The sequence below is a fragment of the Megalobrama amblycephala genome, linkage group LG9, assembly GCF_018812025.1.
Source record: "Megalobrama amblycephala isolate DHTTF-2021 linkage group LG9, ASM1881202v1, whole genome shotgun sequence".
NCBI classification, from domain to species: domain Eukaryota; kingdom Metazoa; phylum Chordata; class Actinopteri; order Cypriniformes; family Xenocyprididae; genus Megalobrama; species Megalobrama amblycephala.
This window is the reverse complement of record NC_063052.1, coordinates 15,306,480-15,332,685: the sequence shown is the minus strand read 5'-3', so window position 1 is coordinate 15,332,685 and position 26,206 is coordinate 15,306,480. Positions and strand designations below refer to the sequence as shown.

Here is a 26,206-nt window from a genome sequence, read left to right as displayed (position 1 = left end):
ATTATATTATATTATATTATATTATATTATAATTAATATATGTTATGTTATTAATATTGATTTATTGATTTTTCGGATGTGAAACAATGCTGGATTAATATTATATTATATTATATTATATTATATTATATTATATTATATTATATTATATTATATTATATTATATTATATTATAATTAATATATGTTATGTTATTAATATTGATTTATTGATTTTTCGGATGTGAAACAATGCTGGATTTATATTATTATATTATATTATATTATATTATATTATATTATATTATATTATATTATATTATATTATATTATATTTTCGGATGTGAAACAATGCTGGATTAATATTATATTATATATTATTTATTGATTTTTCGGATGTGAAACAATGCTGGATTAATATTATATTATATTATATTATATTATATTATATTATATTATATTATATTATATTATATTATATTATATTATATTATAATTAATATATGTTATGTTATTAATAAATTTAGATTTGTTTATTAAAATAAATTATTTAAAAATATATGTATAATTAATAAATAATAATAAATAAAATACTGTTGTTTGTTTGTGTGAAAACAGTAGTGATGCAAACACCTCATTAATATAATTTAATATAATATATTTAAATTTTAAATTGAATATGTTATGTTATATCGTTAATAAATATATAATACAAAATGTATTAATATTTTTTTTATTAAAATAATTGTTTAAACATATGTATAATTAATAAATAATAAATAAAATACTGTTGTTTGTTTGTGTGAAAACAGTGTGATGCAAACACCTCATTAATATAATATAATATAATATAATATAATATAATATAATAATTTAAAATGTAATGTTATGTTATATGATTAATAAATGTATAATACAAAATGTATTAATATTTTTATTAAAATAATTACTTAAAAATATAAGTATAATTAATAAATGATAATAAATAAAATAATGTTGTTTGTGTGAAAATAGTAGTGTGATGCAAACACCTCATTATATAATATAATATAATATAATATAATATAATATGTATAAATAATAAATTATAATAAATAAATAAAAATAATAAAATAAATAATAAATAAATTTTAAAAGTATTTTAGGCATACATGTCAATTTTTAGTGTCGATTATTTAAAAAGTCATGCAAAAAATATGAAAAATGCAGAAAAAATTAATTGTGCACTTTGACTTACAATGTAAATACAGCTGATTCAGTTTTATTTACAACTTTGTAAAATAATTTTTAAAGTTTATTGGAGTACATTTTACAAGAAAATACTATTTCAGTTGTTCTACCTCAAAATTTCATGTTTAATTCACTGTTACTTGCAGTTTGAGAAATGCACTAATAATTTCTGAGTGAAAATTCCTTTACACCATTTTTGTTTTTTTCAGTACAAGTGTCGATTTTTGAAGCAGTTTTCACAGCAATGATGAAAAATACTACAGTTCGGTCTGGTGTGGGAATTGGCAGCTTGTTTTAAACTGGTGGCAGCATCTTCCGATCATACTGTAAATCCTCCTGATTCATGATCATTGGCTCTCTCTCTGCGGTTAAACGGGAAAGAAAGGAAAGTTTGACAGATTGACAGGATAAATGAATCCAGCTGGGATGTTCCCAGTAATCTGGCTCTTCTGGTGTTCCCACATGCGCTGGACAGTCGTTGTCTGTGTAGGAGTTCTGGCTCACCGCTGGCGAATCAGTCCAGAGAACACTGGGTGTGTAAGACAGTGGGTTTATTTATTTGACTTTAATAAGAGTTATAAACAGCTCATGTAAAGCAGACTCCCATCAGGCCGCACACTGGTGGTCTTGGCGTAGTAAATGGGTTTTTTTATGGACTCATGCAGTCCCAATTTGACATTTTCATCAGAGCGAATTTATATTTTAGTTTCATTTTTAATGTGAAAATTACATGCTGTAAAATGGGACCTAGAAAATCTGATGTTTGTTAAAATCATAAAGAGGCCATATCATGACCTTGGTTCAAAATCACATTATTTTCCCCATATTCTCCATCCTTCTGAAAAGCACAGTGTGCTCTGATTGGTCGGCTGGAGCAGTGTGTTGTGATTGGTTCCGCCCCTTACCATAACCGCCAGTTTCAACACACTACTAACTAACTCAACCAGGCCCCGCCCCTTTATTCTGCATATGAATTATTTAAATGAGGAATATTGTGAAGAAAACTCAAGACTACAGTGGAGGCGTTTCAGGGAGTTTTGTCCTCTTGCATTCATTAGAACTGACTTTAAACATGGAATGTGTGTAATTAATATAATGCAGATGGATTTTGACCCTCTGATATGAGAAACAACTGATATGCTGTAATAATAAAAGGGTCAGAAAAGTTAAAGGGGACCTATAATGCCCTTTTACAAGTCTCTGGTGTCCCCAGAATGTGCTTGTGAAGTTTCAGCTCAAAATACCCCACATACACTGCCCTCCAAAAGTTTGGAAACACCCCTGGCAAAGTGTGGTTTTGGACAATATCATCATTTTTTTGGAGCAAATACATTAAAGTAACTTGACATTATCATTGAAGACCAGCAATAATAATTTTCATTTTGATTACATAATAATGGCAATATATACATGTCAAAGTCAGACATGCCCCTTTGCCAGCTGTGGTGCTGGTTACTGGTTTAAACTTGGCCCAGGTTTGTAACAGATTTTTGGGTCAGCACACCTTAATAGCTTCAACAATTGATTGCCAATTAAGTTTAGAATACAATGAACCAATCAGAACCCAGTTTAGGTTAGATAGCTGCTAAGTTTTTTCTATGTATAAACTGTTTATGCAATAAAATATGTTTCCGTAGTTTGTGTTGTCCCTTATCAGTGCAAAATTATCACAAATTAAAAAGGATTCATGCCAATATTGTCCAAAACCCCACTTTTCTAGGGCATTTCCAAACTTTTTATAAGGCAGTGTCCCTTTAAATGCAAATGAGCTGCTTCTCTCGGGCCCCTTTCCAGAAGAGGGCGGAGCTTTAACCCTTTAAGACCGGATGGAGCGCCGGCGCTCCCATTTGCGTGTCTCTCTTTAAGAGCCAATAAAAACTGAACCCATATAGGTAGCACAAAAATTCTTTTTGCATACAAAACCAGAGACTTTACACGTTCAGATCAAGCCTCCAACATGCTTCTGTTACGTTGTTTTCACCCTCTAATGAGTCTGAGTAATATGCGTTTACAACAAGAACAGCACAAATATGTAGATTTCATATGCTCATAATTTCATGAAAAATGCACAGGTCATAGAAAATGGCATCATTATTTAAAGCAGATTCTCATGATTAATTTGAACCCAAAATCAACATAATATATTGCGTTGATCACAAGATATTACTCACGGAATGATTTAACATACTTGGCTAAAACATGTCTCTCATCTTTCCGGGATGCAGTGTGTATTCAGTGTTCCCGGACCCATCCATGAGATACCCACAAAATAGGTATCATCTTAAAGCTTAGAATCTCATCTTTTTTGAATTTGAAAAACTCCTAACGAGTGCTGAGAATTGCCTCTAAACTGGAGTTTAAAGCCCATGGGCGCCACCTGGCTGCAAAAAATGAATAACAATTTATTCAACTATACCTAATGCTATCACTACAAAATTTGAACCAGATGCAGCTCACATGTAGGAGAGCATCAAAAAAATAATAATTTTTCTCTAAACTTATTGCCTTCCTGAGTTATTCCATGTCAAATAAAAAAAAAAGAAAAATTATAAAAAATATTTTTTTTTTTGGCTTTTATCAGCAGTTTCTCAGCACGAAAATGTCCAAATGCAGTGCTTCCCACACATAGACTTTACTTGGGCGGGCGGCCCACATATAATAACGGCTGCCCAAGTATATTCGGAGACACATTTTTGCTTTTATTATTTTTATCCTCTTATACTTTTATATCCGCGCAAGATAATGAAACCATCCGTGAACGATTAACTAGTCGTTTCGTACCTGCTCGTTATGTGTGCGTCAGAACCGTTTACTCCCGCTAACGTTCCCATGGGCGCTGCATTTTGCAAAGTCACAAGGGGGTGCTGTTGTGTGTTCTACAAGCTCGCGCAACAGCGCTTCAGACTGCTTCAAAGTGATTCTCAATCAATGAAAAGCGCAGATTTATGCCAAGCGATTGCTAATGAACTCAAGTTGATGAATTATTACAAAGTCTACTTCATAGCCTTTATATAAAATGTTTTAGACGATTGTAAGAATCTGAAGGATTAGCCTGCAATAGTACAGACATTTCAAAATAAGAGTCCCGGTGTATTTCGGGCTTGTTTATAATTAAAAGTCACACGCTAAGTTTTTTCTTTTTCTTTTGGGCATTATTGGTATTTTAGTTACACAATAAATTATATTTAATTTGATTTCCATTTAATTCATAGTAAATTATTGTAGTCTCCCCCACAGGAAGAAAAGACTAAGAACATTATTTGACATATATATTATTCATTTTATAAATTTTACTAGTAAAAATCTGTGTCCCATTCACTGAGAGAGACACTATATGACAGCAAGGAGAACATAGGAAAATGTAAACCATTTAAATGCTGTAATTTTGCATAATTTACAATGCATAATAATGCATAATATTATTATGTTATTAAATGTAATATGCTATGTAATTAAAATTAATTTCAATAAATAAAAATACCGTTACCAATCACACATTATTTGTTTGTCACATGTAGTAGACCATTTTTGTGCCGTGGGTAATAGGAGTATTTTTCACCCGGCTACCACCGCAAGTATATTTCAAACCTGTGGGAAGCACTGAAATGTAATGTAATTTATATTTTCTAAAAATTTAAAAACTTTTGACTCTCCTTGCTACAGCTTTGGAGTTATGAGTCTTTACTTTTGTGTATGTTGCTCAGAAAGAAAAAAAAAACAACAACTCTAAAACAGCTTTCAGGTCTTGAAGGGTTAACAGCTCGTGCTTCGGTTGCTCAACAACAACAAAGCTGGAGAATCTCACGCAGCCAAAATGACGACGGTGTTCAGCCTTACATTGTTCAAACCGGAGTCGACACTGATGGAGAGACTCAGGACTCTGAACATGCCAATCATTTCTGAATAATGCTATATATATCCCACTATAACGCAGCAGAATTCGAGCGCTCAGGACAGCGGTCGTGTGTATTTGGGATTCAGCACGATGTCTTCACAGATCAGCCCTCGGTGGCGCGCGGTGATTTCCGCGAGCGGGATGATGAGGTATGAGCATCTGAAATTGCAGTGTTCCACAGGGATGCAATTCAGAGCCATCAGATCAATTTTTCAGTATTCTGTGGAGAAGGAAGGAGAGGAAAGATCAGATTGAATTGTGGTGATGTTGGAGGATAAGAACATGATGTGGCCTGAATGAAAATACTGCAATTTTTGTGTTTTGAAGGATTCTGAGGGATGGAGGGGAGGGTGTGGAACGGTGTTTTGGTGGTCACATTATCAATTAATAATTCGACTTGTGATCACTCCCTCCGCAAGTGTTTATAGCTGTTATAAGCAGGAAATGGTCACGTTCTGATGGATGTAGAGATGAGTGGTTTGTATGGAGCGGATGACCCACACAACTGACGTTTTTCTGGATGGAGTGTAATGAGCATCTTGATAATGCTGTAGATTTACATTCAGGGGTAATGAAAGCCTGCGGCAAAGCATCAAAATTTGCTATAAAATCTTTCCTAGTGTGCATGTCATGTGGGAAGACATGGCATGATCTCAGTGTTCATTCATAATGATTTGTGTCTTTGGTTGTCGCAGTTGTTGTTGTTTTTCACATTCTCCCAAATACATTTTATTTGAGCTAAAGAGAACTTTCTCAACTACTAGAGCCACAAATGCAATTATTAGAGTTTTCTGAAACACTCACCCCTGTCTGCTATTGGTCCAACCAGCATAAGCCCCACCCCCAAACTCACACAATCAGGCTGGTTGGTTTGTGCTGATTTCATCTCAGTGCCTAAAATGGCTTACTTGGTTGTTTCTCCATATTAGTCTTGTATATGAGAAAGTAACAATTACACACTTGAACTGCTTTAATATTACACTAATTTTACTCCTTGAAATCATTTAGTCGAAGTTACATTGTTATTGCCAGAACAAATGAACAATGCTGAGTATCCCATTCTATTCATCTGTGAAACTCTCACTATCTGCCCTCTTTTGATTAAATGCCAAATGCCATTGTCCTCTTATCTAGTGATCAATATGGGCTCAGCAAAAGGACAGTCCAAATAATGATAACAGCTCAATCTCCTTCAAGTGATTTGGACTTATTAAATTGTCCTATAGGGACGTCCTAGAAACTTTAGGAAGACTGAAGATAAGCTATTGCAGTCCTAATTTCCTCTTCTACACTTGTACGTCAGGCTTATGTTTGTAGTGTACAATACTAGTCAAAAGTTTGGACGCATTAATATTTTAATGTGTTTGAAAGAAGACTATTCTGCTCATAAAGCCTGCATTTATTTGATTAAAAATACAGAAAAATCAGTAAAATTATGAAATATTATTACAATTTAAAATTATGTTTTTCTATTTTAATATACTTTAAAATATAATTTATTTCTGTGATCAAAGCTGAATTTTCAGCATCATTACTCCAGTCTTCTGTGTCACATGATCCTTCAGAAATCATTCTAATATGATGATTTATTTCTATTTTAAATAAATGCTGTTCTTTTTTAACTTTTTATTCATCAAAGAATCCTAAAAAAAAGTATCTCAGGTTATAAAAAAATATATAAAGAAGCACAACTGTTTCCAACATTGATCATAAATCATCATATTAGAATGATTTCTGAAGGATCATGTGACACTGAAGACTGGAGTAATGATGCTGAAAATTCAGCTTTGCATAACAAAAATTAATTATATTTTAAAGTATATTAAAATAGAAAAACATAATTTTAAATTGTATTAATATTTAACAATATTACTGATTTTTCTGTATTTTTGATCAAATAAATGCAGCCTTGATGATCATCTTTCAAAAACATTAAAAATAGTAATGTGTCCAAACTTTGACCAGTACTGTATATACATTTTATTTTATTTTATTTTATTTTATTTTATTTTATTTTATTTTATTTTATTTTATTTTATTTTATTTTATTTTATTTTATTTTATTTTATTTTATTTTATTTTATTTTATTTTATTTTATTTTATTTTTTAATGAATTACTGCCATTTTCACAGTGAATTTCTGTTCAGCACCAGATTCACAGATTTCAAAATCTGTTCTCACTGGCATTTTTCATTTAGACTTTGGTCCTCAGCCATGTAAAGTAGGTAATTTGGCAGCATAATCTGGCCTTTTGGATGGAACTCTGTATGGATCTGCGTAGGGACGTACTTGGCAGTCATGCACTTATAGTTTGAGGGGCTACTAATCAGCCTGCCAGGTTGTGTGCATGTATGTGAAAGAGAGAGAGAGAGAGAGAGAGAGAGAGAGAAGGAAAGAATGAGAGAATGAAAGGTCCTCTCGGGACTCATGAATGCAGCTGCGGTTAAACTATGTGAAGTATGTTACAGTATCACCTGAGGAGTTTCCGTCTCCATTCCAAGCAGCCTCAGTGTTTCTCAAGTACAGAGTGAGAGTTTTGTCAGAGAAATCGAGGTTAATTTCCATCTTTATAGGCCCCAGAGCCACCCCAGCCCCCCTCTGTCCTTCTGTCTGTCATCCCTCCTGGTTGTTGAAGCAGTAATTAGCCAGAATTTTGGTTCACATGTAAAAGGGACAGGTCCCTCGAGTGACAGTGCCGGGGTGGAGGGAGGGAGAGCTTTAAGATAGTCCATTCATCAGGACTGGAGACGAGTACGCCAGTCCAGAAACCACAGGGAGAAAGAGAGTGAGTTTATCTGCCCTGATGTCTCGCATTTGTGGAATCCAGCTACTGTAATATAACGTCTTATTTGTGATTTATATGTTGCTTGCAAACCATTTTATTTCATCAGAACGCACAACTACTTTTAAATGGCCGTCAATGTAGAAAGATGTGATTTGCGGCCAGAGAGACATACCTTTGGTTCATATATGTGTATCAAAATGAACAATTCTTGTTTTTTATATGGAATATTACAGTATTTATTTTAAATTTAATGATGCATAATTTATTGTTCCCTCATAATCTTGAATCAGAATAACTCCTCCCTCTTCTCTGATGATGATGGCGGGGCATCCTGTCACTCACATGAGATCCACCAATTGCAAACCACAACCATCCAATCAATTCCCCACAGACAAAATCAAGCCCCGCCCTACATTTGTTCTTGTTTGCAAAGCATTTCATTTCAATATGTGTCACATTAGGGGAGAAAAGACATGCTGACTTTAAATAGTCATTGTAGTAGCGCTGGAAAACAGTCACAACAGTATGCAGAAGAAGCCAAGTATGGAGCGTTTGATCAGTATGCTGAAGTCCAAGATGCTGTTAAATTTTTAAAGCCATTTCTCTGTCACTTACACAAAGATAAGTTGACACAGGCCGTGAACAAAGAGATGGTGTTTGCACTGGCTCAGCTCCACTGGAAAGTCGTTTAACAGTAATTAAAACAAGAGTTTTGTTTTTGTGTTTAGTTTTGTTTTGTCCATTATAATAATTTTACTGGCAGGCAGTATTATGACTCATTATATAATTTTTTTGTAGTTTACTGATACATTTCTTATTTGTCCTTTTTTACAGTAATTTCCAGTTTTTGCATTACCACATGGAATGCAATTACACTTTACGTAAAGCCTTTATATTTAATGCATTATAAAAGTATTTTTAATGCATTAATTTTGCACTTTATAATGCATTAATACAATGTAATTCTTATTTATTCATTGAACACACCTTTAGAAAGTATAATGCATTAAAACACATGAAAAACATATCATAATGCATATTGTTATTGATGTTTTGTCATCTTCATAACGTACAAAATGACACAGACAAACAATCAGCTGTACAAAAATAAGTAAAAATCAAAACAACAGCTATGAATAAAAAAATAATTGAAAATAATAATAATAAATATAGCTGTAAACAGCAATTGACCCTTCGCCGGGAGTTTGATTGACAGGCAATCTAACCAGTCATAACGCCGAATCCGGCATTTTGTCCGATAAAGCAGTCAGGAGTTAGTAGATTAACGTCGGTGGACTTGAACTTAAAGTGGTGTGTACTGACGTCTTTCCGCGGTTGAAACAACATTCCTTCTGATGTTCATTCATGTTTATTTGATGCTATAAATGAACTAGTAGGAAGAGATGATCGGTTCATGAGCCGCTTGAGCTGAGGCGCTACAGCGATCTGTCACGACACGTTAAAGAGCCACAAAATGATATTTGTTTAAATTTCTTTAAAAATGACAAAATTTGACATTTGAGACTTCGTTTCATATCAAAATATCTTGTCTGTCGATGCATTGTCAGTGTTCTCTTTTTCACTGCATGAGAACATGATGTGTGGCGTGAGAGCAGCATGGCGGGTCTTTGCGAACGGTCAATTAAGCAACAGAAGCAAACAGGGAAGCAAACAGACCAACAGTGTCATAATGGACTATAATAGCAACTGAGACAAAGACACTTTGTCAATTTTGAAGTCAATCAGACACACGTTACTGTATTTAGAGCCAATTTCATGTTTTGTTCAACTATAGATATATAGAGTGGGTACGGAAAATATTCAGACCCCCTTATATTTTTCACTCTTTGTTATATTGCAGCCATTTGTTAAAATCATTTAAGTTCATTTTTTTTCCTCATTAATGTACACACAGCACCCCATATTGACAGAAAAACACAGAATTGTTGACATTTTTTGCAAATGTATTAAAAAAGAAAAACTGAAATATCACATGGTCCTAAGTATTCAGACCCTTTGCTGTGACACTCATATATTTAACTCAGGTGCTGTCCATTTCTTCTGATCATCCTTGAGATGGATCTACACCTTCATTTGAGTCCAGCTGTGTTTGATTATACTGATTGGACTTGATTAGGAAAGCCACACACCTGTCTATATAAGACCTTACAGCTCACAGTGCATGCCAGAGCAAATGAGAATCATGAGGTCAAAGGAACTGCCTGAAGAGCTCAGAGACAGAATTGTGGCAAGGCACAGATCTGACCAAGGTTACAAAAAAATGTTCTGCTGCACTTAAGGTTCCTAAGAGCACAGTGGCCTCCATAATCCTTAAATGGAAGACATTTGGGACGACCAGAACCCTTCCTAGAGCTGGCCGTCCGGCCAAACTGAGCTATCGGGGGAGAAGAGCCTTGGTGAGAGAGGTAAAGAAGAACCCAAAGATCACTGTGGCTGAGCTCCAGAGATGCAGTCGGGAGATGGGAGAAATTGTAGAAAGTCAACCATCACTGCAGCCCTCCACCAGTCGGGGCTTTATGGCAGAGTGGCCCGATGGAAGCCTCTCCTCAGTGCAAGACACATGAAAGCCCGCATGGAGTTTGCTAAAAAACACCTGAAGGACTCCAAGATGGTGAGAAATAAGATTCTCTGGTCTGATGAGACAAAGATAGAACTTTTTGGCCTTAATTCTAAGCGGTATGTGTGGAAAAAACCAGGCACTGCTCATCACCTGTCCAATACAGTCCCAACAGTGAAGCATGGTGGTGGCAGCATCATGCTGTGGGGGTGTTTTTCAGCTGCAGGGACAGGACGACTGCTTGCAATCGGGGGAAAGTTGAATGTGGCCAAGTACAGGGATATCCTGGACGAAAACCTTCTCCAGATGCTCAGGACCTCAGACTGGGCCAAAGGTTTACCTTCCAACAAGACAATGACCCTAAGCACACAGCTAAAATAACGAAGGAGTGGCTTCACAACAACTCTGTGACTGTTCTTGAATGGCCCAGCCAGAGCCCTGACTTAAACCCAACTGAGCATCTCTGGAGAGACCTAAAAATGGCTGTCCACCAATGTTTACCATCCGACCTGACAGAACTGGAGAGGATCTGCAAGGAGGAATGGCAGAGGATCCCCAAATCCAGGTGTGAAAAACTTGTTGCATATTTCCCAAAAAGACGCATGGCTGTATTAGATCAAAAGGGTGATATTTCAGTTTTTCTTTTTTAATAAATCTGCAAAAATGTCAACAATTCTGTGTTTTTCCGTCAATATGGGGTGCTGTGTGTACATTAATGAGGAAAAAAAAATGAACTTAAATGATTTTAGCAAATGGCTGCAATATAACAAAGAGTTTTTAGAGAATTTAAGGGGGTCTGAATGCTTTTTGTACCCACTGTATATAATTATATATACCAAGTGGCGCAGTCCCACCGTTTTTTATTTTTGTGTGTGTGTGTGTGTGTGTGTGTGTGTGTGTGTGTCCTCAAAGTGCCCCCATACAGAAGTGTGTCAAATTTGGTGAGGATATCTGATTTTGTTTAGGAGTTATAGACATTTATGCATATTAACACATAAAAAATTACACAAACCTGACTTTGATTGCATTTTTTTGCCACTTACTATAAAAATGTTGACATTTGGCCATTAGAATTTAGTCAATGACCTATGTTTCTGATTTTTCCAAGGTGGTTTCGTCTCGATCGGACTAATGGTTTTGAAGATATTCATGAATGTTGTTTAAACGCTAAATCACAACGTTGCACTAACCATGAGGCGAAACCTAGCATGTTTGGTATCGTTGGACTCTGCAAGGATTCAGGAGTGAAAATAAGTCAACCTCATCCAAAGTTATAAGCATGTAAATATTTTTTCACCACTAGGTGGCGCTGGTCCGAAACTTCTCAGACTCCTTCAGGGCATCATGCCGATGACCCATTCCGGGTTTCGTAATAATACGTTCACGCGTTCGTAAAGTACCAAAATCTTAAAATATCTCATCCGAAATGGCCAAGATGGGAAAATTGGATGACATTTGATGCCCTGAATCTAACGAGACTACTTTTATGATTTGGACAAACCGTTCAGAAATTATAAGCAAAAATAGCCATTTTTCGTATTTCTCCGGACCAGTAGGTGGCGCAGTGCCGCATCGCAGCAGGTCATGCTTGTGACGACGTGCCAAGTTTGGTCTGAATACGATAAAGCGTTGAGATGATACAGCCATACATCTGTTTTCACAAGCGCTACGTAAAATTCGTTTGCATGTTTTTCGAAAACGGTTTGACAAATCAACATTTTGTCGGCATAGTCTGAAGACAATCTGGTTCAATTTTTGTGAAAGTCGGAGCAACGGCCTAGGAGGAGTTAGAAAAAGTAGTTTTTTTGGGAAAATTCTAAATGGCTGGAAAAATTTTCATGAAGGAAAATGACGTCATAGAGTGCAGTTGAATCGTTTTGAGCCGAGGAATCAGAGGAAAAACTTGTTTCTAGCCCAAAGTTATTAGCATAAATACTACTGCAGGTTTGGACAGCTGGTGGCGCTAGAGGGATTGAGTTAGAGACTCCAAATTTGATATGGTGACAGTTCAGACTGTCCTCTATCAGTGTGCCAAATTTCATAACTTTCCTGCAAGTGGTTCTATGGGCTGCCATAGACTTTCCTTGACATTTAAACCAGTAAAACAGTTGGAAAACAGCGAATTAATATTGAATATCTTTATAATGCATTATTGATGAATGCTTTAAGACAAAGTGTTACCGTTAAGATAATCTAAATTGTTTAGTTTGGCTATCTTTCAGAGTGATTTTTGGGAAAAGTCTCAGAAAACTCCAAAAAATGTTGGTATTTCTGATTTGAATCATCTGTGAAAGCATCAGTGACATTTGCACAATAGATGTTTTGTGTATATAGTACACAATATTTTATGGTTTGTGTTTTGTATATCAGACCACATTCTTTTGCATCCTTATCTTGCTGAGACAGCTGTTACCCGGCGACCCGTTCTCCCTGATAAGCAACATCTAAAATGTTTTTATAGGACAGTCACTTGTTTAGAATGGCACCTCTCCCATTTCTTCTCATGCACTCACATTTGTAAGTCTTTTCCCATCTGTATGCGTCTTCTCGTCTTATTTTCTTTCTTTCCTGTTTTCACACTCTCCTATCCTCTCTTTGACTCATCTTCTCACTCGTGGCAGTGATTCAGAGAGAAGACACGCTGAGTTTCTGTTCCTCATTGAGGCGTTTCAGCCAAATGCTGCCAAATGAAGGGGTAGTTTGGCACTCTGCCAACACACCAAAATACCTTACCCCGATCACCTCAACCTACACGCCTCACACATACTCCAATTTTCTGCTTCTAATGTTCCGTGACTAAAGAGGCCCCATCTGTGCTCATAGCGCCTCGATATTCTATTTAGAAATATAGACGGTATCAAACTGTGATCCAGTTCGAGTTGATCAGAAATGAAAAGGATTGTTCGACTGTGCCTGTATTACATTGTTGTGGGCTGTACTGTGAAATGATTCTTTCTCTTGAAAGGAAATGCCTTGTACATCTACATTATATTTTTACTGCAAAATAATCTTATTCTTGTATCTAAAAATCCTCAAAACAATATTGCATGAGATAATGAAATGTAAGATAATAAATGAGCGCTGGCCTGGGGCCAGTGCAAATTTGAAGTTCTACATTTTAACATGTATTTTTGTTTTTATGCCTTGCAGATTTAAACATTACGATTTTGAATTGTCTTGCTAATTATGCTGATTGAAATGACACCAATGTAACTTAATTATTTTTATAACATAGAGTTTTGCTGAGCGATTTATGATCAACATCAGTTAGAATGTTCTGAATAATTATAAACAAATCATATATATATATATATATATATATATATATATATATATATATATATATATATATATATATAATTTTAATATATATTTATATTAATAGTTATTTATAATATAAATAATATATATATATATATATATATATATATATATATATATATATATATATATATATATATATATATATATATATATATATATATATATATATATATATATATATATATATATATATATTTATATATAAATTAAATTTTATTTTATTTTTAAACTTTAACCTCGCGAGATCTTGTGACACGAGATCTCGTCACAACCCTTATATATATATATATATATATATATATATATATACATATATATATATATATATATATATATATATATATATATATATATATATATATATATATATATATATATATATATATATATATATATATACATATATATATATATATATATATATAATTTAAGTTTAAGCTTATACATATTTATAATTAAGTTAACTAAAATTAAGCTGTCTAATATATTAATAATCATTTAAAAGTCAGTTTATTTATATATATATATATATATATATATATATATATATATATATATATATTATAATTTTTTTATTTAATTTAATTTAATTTTTTTTATTTAATTATTTTTAAAAAAACTACTTTATTATTTACCAATATACTGCATATATAAATATATATGTAATTTATAAGCTTAATTTTATTTAATTTTTTAAAAAACTACTTTATTATTTACCAATATACTGCATCTATAAATATATATTTAATTTATAAGCTTAATTTTAAATTATTTTAATAAATATATTAACTTAATTTTAAATCATTTATTTATTTTTTATTATTTATTTATTGGCCTTTTCCATTATTGTAATTTACTGACTTTTTACAGGCTGTAGACGAATAGAAGTACATAATTTATCCCATTTGTTCCTCTGTCCTTTTAATTTGCCATTTTTGCATTACCGCATGAAATGTTGTCCAGTGGGTAAGGGTCAGCGAAATTGTTTGTTTGGACAGCTTTTAGTGGGTTTTTTCCCCAGTTACGCATAGTTTTCCCCCTCACCGGAGACACGCTGCGCTTTAAAGACATGACCATTACAGCAGCGAGTGACAGGAGCCGAGCATCCACGCTCATAATGCAGCATAATCACTGAAAATTGTGCTATGCTCCATCTGAATACAGTCCTTCTCGCAGATAATGATACCACGTTTGCTCTCTTTCACGAAAAACAACCGAATTAACAATTGTCATCGCAGTGTAAATGCATTAGTAGCCTTTCTGCTTCGGTACCTAAAGGCGTAGTGTGAGAGTACAATGGCTTTAACTTTATTGTGCACAAATGGCAGGCATTGACAGGCACTATTATGAGTTTTATCAGCACAGATATGAGGAGAGCATTTGTGAGGCGATGATTAAAAATGGCAGTGAACTTCATCTGACCTTGATCGTATTTCTAGCTGGAGGAAAAAAATTCTGGTCTATTTCATTTCACTAATTACGATATATTCTTGTTAGGTTCTTGTAATGTAGGTTATTACAATACTCAATCCGTTTATACACAAGGGCCTGGATAATAAAGGACATTTACAGTTATGATTTAAATGAGTTATGCCATTTTATTATTCATAAATGTGCAATATGTAATGCTTTTTTCCTTGTAAAGGTCTGAGTTCATGTCCGTGTGTGTGTGTGTGCAGGTCGAGCTCTGATGAGGCTCACTGACAGGAAGTTGGAGCGAATGGGCATCATGCAGGAGAGTCAGAGACAGTTCATCCTACAGCAGGTTCTCCAGCTCCGCGTCAGAGAAGAAGTCCGAACCCTGCAGCTGCTCACGCAAGGTACAAACATCTAAAGCTACGCTTGGGAACATCTCCATAGACTTCTGATGCATTTAAATTAAATTCATTAGACACGCTTCACCTTAACCCTGCCTTCGTAGGTTTTAATTAAGGGATTACTCTATCCTTTTATGAACCTTTTTTTACTGTAACTGCCTAAAATATGTAGTTAAGTGTGTGGAGTAATGCTGTAATTGTCTGGCTTGTCTTCTGAGGTCTTGTTTTCACTTGGTTTAGTAAAAAAATTTAATTTGAATGTAAAGAAGTAGCATTAATTGCAATTCAAAGAAATGCATAAGCCAAATCTGTCAAAAGACTTTTTAAGTGATGGATTGTTAATTCTATCCATAATGGATGGATGGATAGAACAATAGATGGATAAAGAAAGATGGAAGGATAGAACAATGGATGGATAAAGAACAATACAACAATGTATGGATGGATGGATAACAAACGATGGATGCATGGATGGATAAATAAAGAACGATAGACTGATTCAAAGAAATACATAAGCAAAATCTGTCAAGAGACTTTTTTTAAGCAGGATGGATGGATGAATATAACAATAGATGGATGGATGGATGGATGGATGGATGGATGGATGAATGGAAGGATAAGGGACGATGGATGGATGGATGGATGGATGGATGTATGGATAAAGAATGATAGAGGGATTGATGGATGGATAAAGAATGATAGAAAGATGGATGGATGTATTGATGGATAAAGAACGATGGATAGATAAAGAATGATGGAATGATGGATGGATGGATGGATGGATGGATGGATGGATGGATAAAGAATGATGGATGGATGGATGGATGGATAAAGATAGATAGATAGATAGATAGATAGATAGATAGATAGATAGATAGATAGATAGATAGATAGATAGATAGATAGATAGATAGATAGAACGATGGATGGATAAAGAACAATGGATGAATAAAGGATGGATGGATAGATGGATGGATAAAGAATGATGGATGGATGGATGGATAAAGAATGATAGATAGATAGATAGATAGATAGATAGATAGATAGATAGATAGATAGATAGATAGATAGATAGATAGATAGATAGATAGATAGAGAATGATAGAACGATGGATGGATAAAGAACAATGGATGAATAAAGGATGGATGGATAGATGGATGGATAAAGAATGATGGATGGATGGATGGATAAAGAATGATAGATAGATAGATAGATAGATAGATAGATAGATAGATAGATAGATAGATAGATAGATAGATAGATAGATAGAGAATGATAGAACGATTGATGGATAAAGAACAATGGATGAATAAAGGATGGATGGATAGATGGATGGATAAAGAATGATGGATGGATGGATGGATGGATGGATGGATGGATGGATGGATGGATGGATGGACAAAGAATGATAGAAAGATGGATGGATAGACGGATAGATAGATAGATAGATAGATAGATAGATAGATAGATAGATAGATAGATAGATAGATAGATAGATAGATAGATAGATAGAGAATGATAGAACGATGGATGGATAAAGAACAATGGATGAATAAAGGATGGATGGATAGATGGATGGATAAAGAATGATGGATGGATAGATGGATGGATAAAGAATGATGGATGGATGGATGGATGGATGGATGGATGGATGGACAAAGAATGATAGATAGATAGATAGATAGATAGATAGATAGATAGATAGATAGATAGATAGATAGATAGATAGATAGATAGATGGATGGATAAAGAACAATGGATGAATAAAGGGTGGATGGATAGATAGATGGATAAACAATGATAGAATGATGGATGGATAAATGGAAAAAAATAATGGAATATGAACAATATTGTCGTCAGATGTTATTGCTAATTTGAATGTAATCATAACATTAAAGTATGAAGGAGCTGTAAGCAGCTGTCTGTGAGTCGCACATCTGTGTGAACGATCCTCACTGGAGTTCAGCAGGATTCAGAACTCTTGATCTGTGTTTACTGGATCAGCATTCCTTGAAAGAGAGAGTTAGCGACTGAAAAGGAGAGAAAGAGAGGTATTATTTGGTAAAGGCCCCAGCTGTCACTGCTGCCTTTTGTCTTCCTTCTGATATACAGACTAAATTAAACAATGACGTGCATGAGAACGAGCAGCACACAGATGTGTCGAAATCATCCAGAGTTCGCAACGGTCCAGAGAAGGACAATATTTTTATGGAACAAACAAGGAGCTGCTGTCTGATAAAGCAAAGCTAGGATAATATCTAATGTCTAACCAAATGCCATGAGATTAGATTCCGGAGACAAGCAATTTGTCTGTTCACTCTACGAGACGTGACAAAATCAGTATAAAATCACAGCCAATCAGAAGAGTCTGTGGGCGGAGTCTCTCTGCAATCATTTAGCATGCAACCAAATTAGTCCAAAATCACAGCCAATCAGAAGAGCATGTGGGTGGAGTCTCTCTGCAATCATTTAGCATGCAACCAAATTAGTCCAAAATCACAGCCAATCAGAAAAGCGTGTGGGCGGAGTCTCTCTGCAAATGTTTAGCATTCCAACCAAATTAATTTAAATTCACAGCCAATCAGAAGAGCCTGTGGGCGGAGTCTTTCTGCAAATGTTTAGCACTCGCAACCAAATCAATCCAAAATCACAGCCAATCAGAAGAGCGTGTGGGCGGAGTCTCTCTGCATATGTTTAGCACTTGCAAGCAAATTAATCCAAAATCACAGCCAATCAGAAGAGCCTGTGGGTGGAGTCTCTCTGCATATGTTTAGCACTTGCAAGCAAATTAATCCAAAATCACAGCCAATCAGAAGAGCCTGTGGGTGGAGTCTCTCTGCATATGTTTAGCACTCGCAAGCAAATTAATCCAAAATCACAGCCAATCAGAAGAGCCTGTGGGCGGAGTCTCTCTGCAAATGTTCAGCACTCGCAACCAAATCAATCCAAAATCACAGCCAATCAGAAGAGCGTGTGGGCGGAGTCTCTCTGCATATGTTTAGCACTTGCAAGCAAATGAATCCAAAATCACAGCCAATCAGAAGAGCCTGTGGGCGGAGTCTCTCTGCAAATGTTCAGCATTCGCAACCAAATCAATCCAAAATCACAGCCAATCAGAAAAGCGTGTGGGCGGAGTCTCTCTGCAATCGTTTAGCACTCGCAACCAAATCAATCCAAAATCACAGCCAATCAGAAAAGTGTGTGGGCGGAGTCTCTCTGCAAATGTTTAGCATTCCAACCAAATTAATTTAAATTCACAGCCAATCAGAAGAGCCTGTGGGCGGAGTCTTTCTGCAAATGTTTAGCACTCGCAACCAAATTAATCCAAAATCACAGCCAATCAGAAGAGCGTGTGGGCGGAGTCTCTCTGCATATGTTTAGCACTTGCAAGCAAATTAAACCAAAATCACAGCCAATCAGGGGTGAGTTTCCCGAAAGCATCGTTGGTGAACCATGGTCGTAAGTCCCATTGAACTCTATTGGTAACGACGGAACTTGCGACCATAGTTCGCTTTGGGAAACGCACCCCAGAAGAGTCTGTGGGTGGAGTCTCTCTGCAAATGTTCAGCATTCGCAACCAAATCAATCCAAAATCACAGCCAATCAGAAAAGTGTGTGGGCGGAGTCTCTCTGCAAATGTTTAACATTCCAACCAAATTAATTTAAATTCACAGCCAATCAGAAGAGCCTGTGGGCGGAGTCTTTCTGCAAATGTTTAGCACTCGCAACCAAATTAATCCAAAATCACAGCCAATCAGAAGAGCGTGTGGGCGGAGTCTCTCTGCATATGTTTAGCACTTGCAAGCAAATTAATCCAAAATCACAGCCAATCAGAAGAGTCTGTGGGTGGAGTCTCTCTGCAAATGTTCAGCATTCGCAACCAAATCAATCCAAAATCACAGCCAATCAGAAAAGTGTGTGGGCGGAGTCTCTCTGCAAATGTTTAACATTCCAACCAAATTAATTTAAATTCACAGCCAATCAGAAGAGCCTGTGGGCGGAGTCTTTCTGCAAATGTTTAGCACTCGCAACCAAATTAATCCAAAATCACAGCCAATCAGAAGAGCGTGTGGGCGGAGTCTCTCTGCATATGTTTAGCACTTGCAAGCAAATTAATCCAAAATCACAGCCAATCAGAAGAGTCTGTGGGTGGAGTCTCTCTGCAAATGTTCAGCATTCGCAACCAAATCAATCCAAAATCACAGCCAATCAGAAAAGCGTGTGGGCGGAGTCTCTCTGCAATCGTTTAGCATGCAACCAAATTAGTCCAAAATCACAGCCAATCAGAAGAGCCTGTGGGCGGAGTCTCTCTGCAATCGTTTAGCACTCGCAACCAAATTAGTCCAAAATCACAGCCAATCAGAAAAGCGTGTAGGCGGAGTCTCTCTGCAATCGTTTAGCATGCAACCAAATTAGTCCAAAATCACAGCCAATCAGAAGAGTCTGTGGGCGGAGTCTCTCTGCAATCGTTTAGCACTCGCAACCAAATCAATCCAAAATCACAGCCAATCAGAAAAGCGTGTGGGCGGAGTCTCTCTGCAAATGTTTAGCATTCCAACCAAATTAATTTAAATTCACAGCCAATCAGAAGAGCCTATGGGCGGAGTCTCTATGCAAATGTTTAGCACTCGCAACCAAATTAATCCAAAATCACAGCCAATCAGAAGAGCCTGTGGGCGGAGTCTCTCTGCAAATGTTTAGCATTCCAACCAAATTAATTTAAATTCACAGCCAATCAGAAGAGCCTATGGGCGGAGTCTCTATGCAAATGTTTAGCACTCGCAACCAAATTAATCCAAAATCACAGCCAATCAGAAGAGCCTGTGGGTGGAGTCTCTATGCAAATGTTTAACATTTGCAACCAAATTAATCCAAAATCACAGCCAATCAGAAGAGCCTGTGGGTGGAGTCTCTATGCAAATGTTTAGCATTTGCAACCAAATTAATCCAAAATCACAGCCAATCAGAAAAGCGTGTGGGCGGAGTCTCTCTGCAAATGTTTAGCACTCGCAACCAAATTAATCCAAAATCACAGCCAATCAGAAGAGCCTGTGGGTGGAGTCTCTATGCAAATGTTTAGCATTTGCAACCAAATTAATCCAAAATCACAGCCAATCAGAAAAGCGTGTGGGCGGAGTCTCTCTGCAAATGTTTAGCACTCGCAACCAAATTAATCCAAAATCACAGCCAATCAGAAGAGCCTGTGTGCGGAGTCTCTATGCAAATGTTTAGCATTTGTAACCAAATTAATCCAAAATCACAGCCAATCAGAATAGCCTGTGGGCGGAGTCTCTCTGCAAATGTTTAGCACTCGCAACCAAATTAATCCAAAATCACAGCCAATCAGAAGAGCCTGTGGGCGGAGTCTCTATGCAAATGTTTAGCATTCGCAACCAAATTAATCCAAAATCACAGCCAATCAGAATAGCCTGTGGGCGGAGTCTCTCTGCAAATGTTTAGCACTCGCAACCAAATTAATCCAAAATCACAGCCAATCAGAAGAGCCTGTGGGCGGAGTCTCTATGCAAATGTTTAGCATTCGCAACCAAATTAATCCAAAATCACAGCCAATCAGAATAGCCTGTGGGTGGAGTCTCTCTGCAAATGTTTAGCACTCGCAACCAAATTAATCCAAAATCACAGCCAATCAGAAGAGCCTGTGGGCGGAGTCTCTCTGCAAATGTTTAGCACTCGCAACCAAATCAATCCAAAATCACAGCCAATCAGAAGAGCCTGTGGGCGGAGTCTCTCTGCAAATGTTTAGGACTCGCAACCAAATCAATCCAAAATCACAGCCAATCAGAAGAGCCTGTGGGCGGAGTCTCTATGCAAATGTTTAGCATTTGCAACCAAATTAATCTAAAATGAAATCACAGCCAATCAGAAGAGCCTGTGGGTGGAGTCTATCTGCAAATGTTTAGCATTCGCAACCAAATTAATCTAAAATGAAATCACAGCCAATCAGAAGAGCCTGTGGGCGGAGTCTCTCTGCAAATGTTTAGCACTCGCAACCAAATCAATCCAAAATCACAGCCAATCAGAAGAGCCTGTGGGCGGAGTCTCTCTGCAAATGTTTAGCACTCGCAACCAAATCAATCCAAAATCACAGCCAATCAGAAGAGCCTGTGGGCGGAGTCTCTCTGCAAATGTTTAGCATTCGCAACCAAATTAATCTAAAATGAAATCACAGCCAATCAGAAGAGCCTGTGGGTGGAGTCTCTATGCAAATGTTTAGCATTCGCAACCAAATCAATCCAAAATCACAGCCAATCAGAAGAGCCTGTGGTCGGAGTCTCTCTGCAAATGTTTAGCATTCACAACCAAATTAATCCAAAATCACAGCCAATCAGAAGAGCCTGTGGGCGGAGTCTCTCTGCAAATGTTTAGCATTCGCAACCAAATTCATCTAAAATGAAATCACAGCCAATCAGAAGAGCCTGTGGGCGGAGTCTCTCTGCAAATGTTTAGCACTCGCAACCAAATCAATCCAAAATCACAGCCAATCAGAAGAGCCTGTGGGCGGAGTCTCTCTGCAAATGTTTAGCACTCGCAACCAAATCAATCCAAAATCACAGCCAATCAGAAGAGCCTGTGGGCGGAGTCTCTCTGCAAGCGCACTGCACTCACATAAAAGATGCCTTTTATCACGTCGTCGCATCTGTTTACGACACAATGTTGGTTCTGTTGCCAGAAAGAAGAAGAAAACACAAAGCTCTGTTCTAGCTGTTGAGCATCTGTTACATGTTGTGCATTACCCTGACAATAACAGAATGTATTTCATTGATCACATCGTCTCTTCAGAAGAAGCTGTCCTCACAGAATCCTGGTAACTCTTGTAGGCCACTTGGATTCACACAGTCTGACATTAGCTGCTATCTGCAGCTTTTATTGTGCTCTGGCAGTCGGGTATCATGTAGACAGACAATAATTAACCTTTAGGGCTCATTGGACCATGCAGGGAAAATAATTAGATTCTGGCTCCCGTGAATGCCATCACGGTCCACGAGGCCTGATCAGTTACAGTGAACCGGACAGTGTTTGCTACATGGCATTAGGACACGTTGCATACCCACTTAGATGTGTTTATTTTAAAGTAAGCAAGTGTTTTAGGTGTATGATAATGTGTATGATGTTTTCCTTTCTGTTGGACATCTGCAGTATCTGAGCGTTTTCACTGAGATCAGACTTGTTATTTTGCCAACTGTGACAGTACCAGAACCCGAATCAAAATGAAATCATCAATACAAAATTAAACCCACCCATAGATACCAAAACAAGCACAAACAGATGGCTCACAAAACAGTTGTACAATTGTTTATGGGCTTTGAGAACTAATGAGAACTGCTGAGCTCTAATCATTCTGTCATAATTACTTCTCGTTAGTGTTCAGTGTGTATCCAAGATCTACATCAGATATTCCACTTCAGGGGAGACAAAAACCATCTACACTGTTACGATAAAAATAGATTGGGCAGCCCAGAAACAAAAAGAGTGTCTTAGCCAAGTATTACTGTATCAGTTCTTCCTTTCTTCTCTGTTTTGTGATTCGAGTGTCTTGGTGAATTGCCCAAAACATCAGCCTCATTTTAATTCATGAAGAGGTCTGATTCGTAGAGGTTATTGCACAGATTATGAATTATTGCATACACGTGTCTTGATGGGTCAGATCTCAGAGGTTGTTATACAGGTTTTAAATTGGCTACCGTCTAGAAAGTTGGACAGCGAGTTTAATAGCAGTCCAGCAAAGCTCATTTATCAAAGCGAAAGTGGCCAGGAATAAAACCGCTTTTTGGGAGTCTGTGAGGATTAAGTTCATATTTGTAATGATAGCAGATTATTAATGCCACGCCGTGACGCTTTAATGTGTTAGAAGAAAAAAATAAATTTGTAACTGTGGTAAACGTGTTTATTGATCATTTCATATGCTATTGTTTTGTTTTCTGTTTATATTTTATATCGAATTCTATTGATTTAGAAAACATTTAGCATCTGGTACTTTTACAGCAGTGTTATTTAAGTATCATTGAGATACTATTATAGTTTTTATTTATATTTTGCATCAGTTTTTATTTTTATATTTTCTATTTTTATTGTTTTTTTTTTGGTAATTTTCATATTTAATCATGTCTTAATATATATTTTTTTATTCATTTTTATTTAAGTTGTACTTATTTTAGTACTTTCAAGACATTTCTCATTTTCATTTAGTTTAACTTGATGTAGTTGCAGTAAAAGTTTAAGATTTTTATATTTCAGTTAATGTTAATTTCAATTCAAGAAATGTGAATTGTTAAAAATTGTTTTAGTTTCAGTTTTTAGTTTACATTTCTATCATGTCTCAGTCATTTAAAATAAATAATATAAATGTTTTTAATTATTATTATTTATTATTATTATTATTTATTTATTTTTATTATATTACATTTAATATATTTTATTAATAATTTATATTTATATTAATTTATTTATTATAAATATTTATATATTATTTATTGTAATTCTCATGTAATTATTTATATATATATATATATATATATATATATATATATATATATATATATATATATATATATAATAACACACACAAACACAGAGTATATATTGCTAATGTCACTTTTATTATATAGTAAATTATGATAAACAGTTTTAGATATATTTTGTGCATTTATATATTGTCATTTATTTTATTGGCCTGTATAATTTATATAAGCATAATACTGGTCTATCAATAAGAATCTGCTGCATTTTATTTATGCAAAAGCAATGATTGCTATAAATAAAACCATACAACAAACAAAATATCTTGGCATTTGTGCTGTGAGGTGTCTGTATCAGTAATGTTTAATTAGAGTATTTTGCTCAGTCTTGGGATGCACATCGTGGCAGTGGTGATGGGATCTATATTATGAAGGTGTATGTGTGAGTGTGTGTGTGAGCGCTCTAGGGAGGGAAGCGCACTCAGTAGTCCCTCTCTTGGGGTCTTGGTGGGAAAAGGTGCAGATTGGTATCATTATTTTACACCGCTTCGAGGAACCCTTCCTCTCCTCCAGAAGTTCAGATTAATTTCATTTTTTAATTTCCTTCCCTGGCGATCCCAGAAGAGACACTTCCTGAGCCCTGTTTGGGAAGATGTGATTAAGTCTTGCTGAAGAAAATATACTCTCCTATTATCCCTCCATAAGTTCCTGTCATTCAGTCACATGTTGTTTAATAGAGTCCTCAGTCGAGAATCATATTCAATCAAATCTAAATCAGAATGAGTTTGCAGCACATTAGCAGCTCATTTTGAATGGAACACAAAGGGTTTGGCATCGTTATAAAATGGACTATAATTAGATATGACTAAAAATGCTTTGTTTTTTAAATCTTCTGAAGCCATACGTGTGTAGAATAGCTTGGTGTGAGAAACGGAAGAAAAATGAAGTCGTTCACTTATGCAGTAACATTAATATTCAAACTTTCTATTTTCCTTGAAGGGGTAAAAATGAATATTCTGTCATTTACTCTTCTTCATGTCATTCTGAATCTGTGGAACACAAAAATAAGATATTTTAGTTTTTGTTCATATTATGAGTCATTAGGGTCCAAAACAATGAGTTCAAAAAAAAAAAAACACTTAGACATTTTTCAAAAAATATTATTTTTGTGTTCTACAGAATAAAGAAAGTCATGCAGAATGACATAAGGGTGAAAATAACGAAGATGCAATTTTTGTTTTTGGGTGAACTGTCCCTTTAAGAAATATTTGTTGGTTGCATGAGAGAAGTTGCATGCATTAGAAGACATAAGAGGAGGGAGGGAAATACAAAAATATATAAAACAGACATTAAATACGGCTAGTGCTAGTGAGTGTGACATACAGGTGGTTTGTAGTTTGTACCATCCGTTTGATGGCATCTGCATTTTGCTAAATTAATTCAATTGACATATGCATGGTTACTTTCTGATTTTCTTTAAGCCAGTTCGGGCATTTCCGGTGAACTGTTAGCTGTCATTCTGTACTTGCTGTACATCGACACAAAACCATCAATGGTTGACCTTTCAATGTTGTATTTTTATTTTAATGCAGTTATCATACTTGCCTAATTTGCCAAGAAACCAGTTTTATTGATTGCAATAAAGACAAAGCTAATGAGAAACGTGGCGTCTGTAATTAGACACATTTTTCCAGCACTTCAAATGTTATTTTTAATGTGATGACCAAAAACATTATTTGTAAAACCGAATGTTTCAAGATCCAACTTTTGATAGAAAACGTTTTAATTACCATTATAACCATCAGATGGCGGCAGAGGAGCATTTATTGGCTCATATTGGCCATTTCCTGTAATAGTTTTTCACTCAGTTTCGCTTTTGAATAAATATTAAACATTATAAAATGACTAGGTTCAAAAATACATTTTGTCAATGTGAAGTATGAAGTACTCACAAAATCTCATGAAAAACAATAACTTTTCTTGCGAATGAATTACACAGAATTACTCCCTTTATAATCACAGAAGCTCATTGATTTTGGCACACTTGTGAAAACTCACATTTTATTCAAAGAATCTCTCTAAAGTGCACAATAAATCTTTAATTTGCAGTGTGTTGACCT

The 26,206-nt window shown here is 35.5% G+C and overlaps 1 protein-coding gene across 2 annotated transcripts in view; it reads left to right on the top strand.

Annotated features, from left to right (window-relative positions):
• samd12 (sterile alpha motif domain containing 12) overlaps positions 1 to 26,206 on the top strand; it is a 111,716-nt gene that overhangs the window by 27,318 nt on the left and 58,192 nt on the right. For both annotated transcript variants that reach the window (XM_048201808.1, XM_048201806.1), the window contains exon 4: positions 15,471 to 15,611. In XM_048201808.1, coding sequence (XP_048057765.1) covers positions 15,471 to 15,611 — 141 coding nt within the window. The remainder of the gene's footprint in view (positions 1 to 15,470; positions 15,612 to 26,206) is intronic.